The sequence below is a fragment of the Panthera pardus genome, unplaced genomic scaffold (assembly GCF_024362965.1).
Source record: "Panthera pardus isolate Hobbes unplaced genomic scaffold, ASM2436296v1 HiC_scaffold_13, whole genome shotgun sequence".
NCBI lineage: Eukaryota > Metazoa > Chordata > Mammalia > Carnivora > Felidae > Panthera > Panthera pardus.
In genome coordinates, this window is record NW_026526688.1 from 51849694 (window position 1) to 51858222 (window position 8529).

The following is an 8529-nucleotide window of genomic DNA, read 5'->3' on the forward strand; positions in this document are numbered from 1 at the left end:
CTCTGACCCCATACTTCCTCTTTGTTCATTCTCTCTTTCCCTGGGCTGTGAGAGGCATGAACTGGACTACATGTAATTCCATGCCATGGTGAAGCGCTAAAAAAGGCATGAAGCCTCTAGCTATGAGACCATTTGGCAATGCTGCCAATGAACAAAGGTATCTATGAAGTGCTGGAACCCCAGCCTCCCCTAACTGAGCGGGGTGAGCTAAACTGCACCCCCTCCCACTGGGCCTCAGTGTCCCGGGCTGCACAAAGGGGTGGATGGGTGACAGGGCCTCACCTGAGATTGTGGATGAGAATTAGCTCATAAAACCTGCCATTAATCTCCCTACAGCTATAAAGTGCTATTAAAGTAATGACTATAGATTATGATCGGAATTGAAGGACAAACATATGCCCATTTGGGCCCTCCCAGAACCCACTTCTTGGCCCAGAGAGCCTGGGAGAATACGAGGCTGCCCTTGAGTTGAACAAGTTACAACTGCTTCCCCACGGAGAGGAGCCAGGCATGGTGACCCGCAAGGGGACTGAGTAATCATCCGTTTTTTTCCAGGCACTTCTTGGCTGGGATTTTAATCCTAAACCTCACAAGATGTTGCATCCTCTAATTACCAATCTGAGTGCTTCTCTGCCTTCTCCACAACATTCCACTGGGTTTGGGGGAGGCTGTGGTGTCTTGTTATGCCACATCGATAAATGCATAGGAAAGAGGGAAGACTAGGTATTTTTCTAGATTATTTTGAAGAAGGAAAAAATGTAGCAGCCTTAAGGAAGCAAGTAATTGGGCAGAACTCACGTCCTATCTTGAGAGCGCCTGATAATCACCTCATTCCACTTTACAAGTGTGAAGTCATCCTGAGGAGAAAATTATTCTGCAGGTAGGTTATGAACTATCCTTTTCTTTCGAAGTGAATCATAACAATATTGTTTCCAACATGTCAAATTAGGCTTTATCTCTTCACCATAATTCATAAAATAAAATAAACCACCCCTACAAGATAATTTTTTTAAAAAACCTTGATGTAGAAAATATTTTGACCGATACTATAAAGTAGAACTGGGCATAATATCTATGCCTCCCTTGAAAACCTTTTCTGTTCACAAAACTCTATTTCAAATGATAGCATGGTCATGGTACAAAAACATTTATTTAAATTAAATATTTTAGACAGATCAATATCTACAACCGTTCCAAAGCATGTGTAGTTCTTACTAAAAAAAAAGGGAGGGGGGGAACAGTTTAGCTTAACGTCTGTGATAATGTTTTACAAGATTATTAATATACATTCTGGACTGCATCAGCCAATCATATTGTCAATGATTTACTATTTATTACCAAATGTATATACAGCAATAGCATAAAGATTAATTATATCTTATAAGTAATTTTACAGTAGGACTCCTTGGAAGAAAACAAAGGATCTCTCAACAGTATAAAATATAAGCTGAAAATAGGAGAATATATAAAACACTTACATATTTCATACAGGCAATAATAATATGCTGCAATTAAAAGACAGACAACTGCCTTTTTGCTTGTTGCTAGTTATGTTCCTTCAAAGGAGTTTTGAGAAAAGGATGAAAATGTTTTTGGGGTGGGGTCAGGGCTCAGAAACATTTTCTGGATCACAGTGCGTTTCTGTTCTTTGGGAAGTAAGTATAGTGAAGGAAGTTGTTTTGAAGTGTTGGCTGAAGGTGTTACCAAGAACCAGCTGGCTGGTGAGGAGACCAAACTCCCACTGCAGCCATAGGAATCATGCTTAGGATTTTTAAATCAGGGGATCTTTGAATTCATGGCCAATTCAGGGGTGGAGGAAGAACGGTGAAGAAGAGAAAAATAAATCCAGGAAAGGAAGAGGGGGACTCAGAGACAGAGAGAAGGAAATTCCTTTTGCACCTGCAGAGGGGGAGAGTATAATGAAATTTTGCTCAAGAAATCAACATATCTAGATTAGAGGTAAGTGACATTGCTCTGTAGGTTCCCAGCTCTTTGGGTCATTAGGAACAGGGAGTTGACAAGAAGTTGCCAACATCAACAAGAGTATCTGATTTAGGCTGCACAGACATGCATTTAAGGGTGTGCATGAAAGTGTGTGTGTTGTGTGTGTCCCACAAACACTATATATTCAGGCTGTGTATATTCTCTTGAAATGTGTGTGTAATAAAAAATAATTTATCTTTCAAAATATGTTTAAAAAACAATAGCTTGAATTCAATCCTATTCTCGGTGACGCAGGCAACCCTAGTGGTTAATTTTCCAAATCAAGATGGGTGTTGTTTCTCAAGTTGGAGGAGTCTTTTTGAAAGACTGTGATCATTTTGAAAGGCAGTGCAAGCACAGAAAGCCACGTGTTCTTGGGCTATGCACACAGAATTATCACCAGGTTGGCCGTCAATGAACTTATTAAGTCAAACTTCGTTTTCCTTTTAATTAGCCTTGAAACAATCCTAGATCAGAAAACCTTGGAGCGGAAGCGGCCTTAGATATCAAGTCTGTGCCCCGCTTCCTAGATTGGGGGGTGGGGGTGGGGGGAGGGGTTGGAAGGGGAAGAGAGACGAGTGGGAACCAACCCTCCCAGGCAGAACTGGGACTGGAGCGGGGGTCGCCTGGATCCCAGCTCAGGGATCTCCTCACCGGGAGGACCCATAGATCAGGACGGCTGTGCCCCATGCGGCTGTGTCAGAAGCTGGAGATGTATGAAAGCCGCTGGGGTTTCACACATTTGTTTCCGTGACGGGGACCTGGAGAAGGAAAGGAAAATCTACCGGGAAACCATCTTTCAGCAACTAACTTGCCTTATTCCCCGGGTGCAGTCAATGAGAACCCATTTGAAGGAATACCCTCAAAATGCAGGCTGCCGGGAGTGAAGGGGCGCTCAGATCCGCAGAGCCCCGTTCTGCCCCGAGGACGGGTCAGACCTGCACACCCGGCGGCTGGAGGAAAGCTGCTAGCGCGGCGCCATCGGCTCTGCTCAGTGCGCGGGAAGGAGAGGGCTGCGGCGGGGCAGGGCTGGGCTGGCTGCCCCGGGCTCTATGACACGCTGTAGCTGTTGTAGTACGTGGCCGTGGCATCAGCCAGTACGGAGATAAGGCTGGTCTCTGTGGGGCCTGTCGATGTCACCTGGGAGACCGGGGCATGCCCATTGAGAGCCACGGCCCCCGCAGCAGAGTCTGGGTGGCCAGGAGTGTTCAAGTACTGGTCGAACTCATTGCGATCCATGTCCCCCAGGAGTTCCACCTGGCTCAGCTGATCCAGGGCATCAAAACCGGGGTGCTCGGGAGGAGGGGAGAGCTGGCCCAGGTGGGCGTGGAGGTTGGAGTGGAGAGGGTGGTAGGTGGTAGGGGAGTAATAGGCAGGAGACGGGGGGCAGGCGGGTACAGTGGACATCATAGAGACGCCTGGGGACTGGCCAAGGGCCAGGGAGCCCAGGGGGTGACCGCAGTGGAGGGGGTTGGGGGCGTACTCCGGTGAGTAAGGGGGCCCCGGCAGGTGGGGGATGCGGCGGGAGTGCGCATGCTCCTCCTGGCAGGGAGAGGAGAAGAAGGTCTGCTCCGGCTCCAGCACGTCCAGGGGCGACATTTCCGGGGGCGTGGGCAGCCCGTAGGGGTAGGTGTCCACGCTGCCCGGGGTGCCGCCGCCGCCAGCCGGCCCTTCGTGGTAGCAGCCCCGCAGGCCGGGCAGGGCGGAGCCCGCGGAGTACTCACCGCTGTCCTCCTTCTCTCCTAGCGCCCCCCGGCCGCCGCCCCGCTTCTCGGGCAGAGCGTTCTGATCTCGGGAGAGGGAGCTCAGGAGGAAGCCTGCGTCCACGCGCTTGCAGAGGCGCTTGGCCTGCTTCTTCCTGCGAGGGCGGTACTTGTAGTTGGGGTAGTCCTGCATGTGCTGCAGGCGCAGCCGCTCCGCCTCGTCCACGTAGGGCCTCTTCTGGGACAGCGTCAGCGCCTTCCACGACTTTCCTGCTCACATAGGTCAGAGAAGGCCACTTTCAGCATCCGTGCGGCTTGGGGAGGCCGGTGCCCTTGTCCCAGGCACTCGTGCCTCCCAGCATCCACACTCACACATGCCCTCAGCCTCTGGCCCTCATCCCACCCGCGGGTTCCCCCACTCCACAAAGGACACAGAGGACACCGCGCCCCTCGTACCCCATTGCTAGCACCCTAGCACTGTGAGGCCAAGCCAGTCTCTCCCGCTTGCATCCTACAAAACCACTCAGGTCAACCGCGGCCGCCAACACATCACCTCTCCTATGAATGTGCGCGATGTGGGATTCACGGTGAAGGGCCCACCAGACCCCGGGTCAGACACAGGATAAAAATATATAACGACTACATTGATTTGGGCTCTTTTTTACCCTTCGTGGACCAAGTCCACAAATCATTTGTGCATTTTAATGAAAACTCTCTGCCTTTGCTGATTATCGCTGCCTCTCAGGAAATAATGCTATATTCATTTATGGCATAAATTTCACAGGTCTTCTTGTGAAGGAACTCAGGCTCAGTCAATCGTTTCACATATGTAAGTAAATTACAGGATCCCACTTAGGGTAACAGACCATTATCCCTCATATCTGAAGGTCAGTTATGACTCTGCCATATAAAGACCATGGCCAGAATGCTAGCATCTACCTGCAACATGCACATATACATGCATGCACAGGCACATGCACCCCCCTGTATGCACACACACACACAGTGCATGCACACACCTGTATGCACAGGCACACACACACACACACACATGCATGCAAAGGCACACAGGTGTGCCAGCACACACTCATGTCAAGGCCTCCTGCCACCTACTTAGTACCCTTGCACTATGGCAGGGGGCAGCTGCTCAGTCTTTGATTCTCTTTGCAGAAGCAAATTCTTTAACTTCCCTGGGACTTTATTTTTCACACTATAAAATGTACTGCGATACTATCCAATGCAAAACTCTCTAAGAAGCATCCCATGCTTGTATCCCACGGATGCTAAAATGCTGGTTTCACTTGTATTTTCTATTCATCCTTATTCCCTTTTGTATCTTTTTGTAAATTGTTTTAGCACCTCTCTCATCTGTCTATATTCATTGAATATCCCTCTGGCTGCTGGTTTTCTGAAAGTCATTTCTGGACCCCTTAGATTGTTACCTCCTAGGGCGGACTTGGGATTCTGCAAATTTAAAAGTTCCCCACATGACTCTGATGTATCCTAAAGTTTGAGACCTACTGGTCCAGAGGGTAAGCATCCCCATCCCCAAGCCCTGTAAGGAAAGGGGCCACATGTCCTGCCCCAAGCCCTCTGCACAGGGCCCAGTGCAGAGGTGTGTGTAACTGCTGCCTGGGTACCCGCACTGGCTGACTCTGGATGCCTGGCCCTCAAAGGGCGCTGGAGGAGGACAATTATTAAAGGCACTCTACCACTGGGATGAAAGTTTATAACTATTGTGACAGAGTCGTCAATTAATATAATTAGCTGTCACTTAAAAGGGCAACTTGCAAAGTGTGAGGAACTCTGGATTTGGGGTTGGTCAGCAGTTCACAGCCTGTGGCTGAGACTGCAAAGTTGTTGCAAGAGGCCCAAGATCCAGGCACACCCCACACCCTGTCTGTGGACTGAATATAAAATGGGACTCTAGTTTCTAAGTATACATGGATGTCATAGTATTAATAAAATATTCACTGTAAATACCACTAAATGTAAAACTGTCTTTATGTTCCTTCTCATTCATAGTATACTGAAAATACCAGTGCTACTGGGTGACATTTTTAATGTTGAAGTTGGGAAAACTTACAGTCAAAAGAGTTGGGACTCTTTCCTAGGTCAGAAAGGAAAGGGCTGGGCAAGATCATAGAGTAGAAGTAGATCATCCTGCCACCCCCTTATTAACAAGTGTAGAAAGTCTGCATTTTAAAAATATGTTGGTTCCTCTTGCCCAGGACCAGGGACTGTGTGGTTAAGCAGGAAGGAATCAGTGTCTTTCCTGCAAAATGAACTATAACCTCTGGAAGTCTAAATGCAAATTGCCAACAGGCATCAGCTCGCTAGAGGCATTTGTCAGGCAGGTCTTTCTGCCTGCCCTTTCCCTGGGAGCAGGCAGCCTGGGTCGCAGAAGGTTCCCCAGCCTGAGTTCCTCTCCCACCTCTGGCCTGGGCTGCAACAGAAACCTCACTCTGTCGTGGTCACAAGAGCTTCACTTCAGCAAGAGGCACAGTGCCTGGGCTCACTGAAAAAATGTGGAGAGGTCCACAAAAAAAAGTGTTTTCATTTCTTTAGAAACCTGGAGAAAAAGGGGTGCCTGGGTGGCTCGATCAGTTAAGTGTCGGACCCTTGATTTCAGCTCAGGTCATGGTCTCATGGTTCCTGAGTTCGAGTTCAGTATCAGTTCTGGAGGTCAAGCCCAGTATCTGGCTCTGCTCTGACAGTGGGGAACCTGCTTGGGACTCTCTCTGTCTCCCCCCTCTCTGCCCCTCCCCCACTCACACTGTGTGTGTGTGTCTCTCTCTTAAAATAAATAAACTTAAAAAAAAGAAATCTGAAGAAACAAATGAACTTTTAGATAAATACTTTACTGTTGTGTATATTAATATGTTTGTCTTTATGCCACCGGAGCATGAAATATAATTTTAAATATTTTTATGAAGAAAGCGGCTCATGGAGACACTGACACATCTAGCCAGGGGGCTGGGCCATGGGTAGCAGGCTTTTTGAAACCAGCTGCTTTGAATGGACGCCTGGACTGCAGGAGGGACCCTCTCTGCGGACCAGCAGGTTTAGCCGGCAGGAAGATGGGTGTCAGCCCTCACCGCCACAGTTCTGAGCTCTAGAGGGAAAAGGAAAAAAAGGCTCAGTTCTGGGCAGGGTGGGGTTGGGGAGGGGCAGGGCAGCCTACGGTGACCCCTACTGTCCCTTCTCTCAGGTCCTGGCGCCCACTGTGCCTATGAAATGCTTTGAAAGGTTTCCACCACTTAAAATGAATAAAAATAAATCCAAAGGCAAAAAGGTTAGGAGTAGAGCGGCAGAGCGGCGCTGAAAGTGCTCAGCTCCAGACGTGGGAGAGAAGAAGCCCTGACGAAACCCGACTGGAACTCCGGTTTTTCGGATGTGACCTAACATCCTTTCTCTGGGCTCCCCCGGTCTGGCGTGTCCCTGTCCCCAGTCCGACTGCCCCTGCTGGGACTGCGCAGCAGCCCTGGGAAATTGGCGGCCCCCGGGACAGACCTCGCTGGCGGCCCTGAGCATCCCAATCAAATTATCTACGCTCCTGCGATTGAGAAATACACGATCGAATCGAGTCTCTGCGTACTTTTCGCTCTTGGTTTAAAAATTAAGTTAAAGAAGGGCTGCGTTCCCACAAGCTCTCTCTTCACGAATATTCGTTAATAATAGTTACAACCACCTTCCGTGATTGTGCCAGTGGTAAAGTGAAGGGGATGGTGGGTTTCCCGCTTCGGCATTCCCAGCAAACACCGGTTCCACCCGGCCTCCTCTGCGTTTCGGTTCCAACTCGTCCGTGCGCGCGGGTCTCCGCTATTCCCTGGGACCCCAAATTCTGCTCCTGTTACCGCCAGTGGGCTTCCTGGCCCACCCTAGTGGGCCGCGCGGTTTCACTTTGGGCCTCGTCGAGGTGTCCCTGCTCTGAATCCCGGGCACTGCGCGCACACCCACGCTCGCACAGATGCCCAACCTCGCCCGCACAGACAGCGCCCGCGCTCCCCGCGCATACCCTCTCGCGGGCTCCTACCCACGCTCCGCAAGCTCGAGGGCCCCCCGCCCTGCCCGCAGCCGCGAGCCCCCGGCCCGCCCCTTCCCGAGCCCCCAAGCCTGCCGACCTCCCGGGGCGCCCCGCCTGCCGGCTTGCTTACTCACCCAGCATCTTGCTGAGCTCGGCGTTATGCAGGTCCGGGTTCTGCACGGCCAGACGTTTCCTCTCGTCCTTGGCCCACACCATGAAAGCGTTCATGGGCCTCCGGATGCGGCTCTCCGAGCCCTTGTCCCCCGGAGGGCGGGGGGCGGCTGGTGGAGACAGCCCATCCGACAGCTCGGCTTCCAGGGCCGGGCACTCGAGCCCCTCGGGCCACGGGTAAGCTCCCAAAAGCGAGGCCATGGCCGCACGGGGGTCCCCTCGTTTCGCCTCGCCGGGCAGGCGCTGACCTGGCCCTCGCACGGGTCGGGCGTCCAACTTGGCTGGCAGCCGCGGCCTGTCCCCTTATTTATCAGCTTCGGGCGGTCGCGTCCTCCAATGACTCTCGAAGGCGGCGCGGCCCCTCCCTCCGTCTCGGCGCGGGCCCACTCCCAGCGTCCAGGGCCACCGCGTCCCCGCTCCGACCTGCCAGGAGGGGGAGATGGGAGGGAGGGCCACTTCCCGGCGCCCTCCCCGGCCCGCCCCTCTGCCTCCAGAGTCCCTCCTGGGAATCCTTGCCTGGACGCCCCCAGGAACGCCTCTCGTCCCGCCCGCTCCAGGTGCAGGTGTCGCAGAGACGGGAGGCTGGCGCCCCCCGCAGTCACCTCGCCCCGGACCGGGAGCCAGACTCCAGCCCCTTGTCCCGAC

General features: G+C 51.9%; 1 protein-coding gene across 1 annotated transcript; it reads right to left on the reverse strand.

The window, feature by feature from the left end:
- Positions 1–1131: 1131 nt before the first annotated feature.
- SOX7 (SRY-box transcription factor 7) lies at positions 1132–8193 on the reverse strand. The gene is made up of 2 exons (XM_019440925.2): positions 7848–8193; positions 1132–3956 (listed from the first exon to the last, which is right to left on the reverse strand). The coding sequence occupies exons 1-2, from the start codon at positions 8083–8085 to the stop codon at positions 3034–3036; spliced, it is 1161 nt and encodes a 386-aa protein (XP_019296470.1). The 5' UTR covers positions 8086–8193; the 3' UTR covers positions 1132–3033.
- Between the last annotated feature and the right edge of the window lie 336 nt (positions 8194–8529).

Coding starts and splice junctions, on each gene's coding strand:
- SOX7 (XM_019440925.2), bottom strand. CDS start 8,085: ATGGCCTCGCTTTTGGGAGCTTACCCGTGGCCCGAGGGGCTCGAGTGC. Junction 3,957..7,847: donor CGAGCTCAGCAAGATGCTGG/GTGAGTAAGCAA, acceptor CTATGTGAGCAG/GAAAGTCGTGGAAGGCGCTG.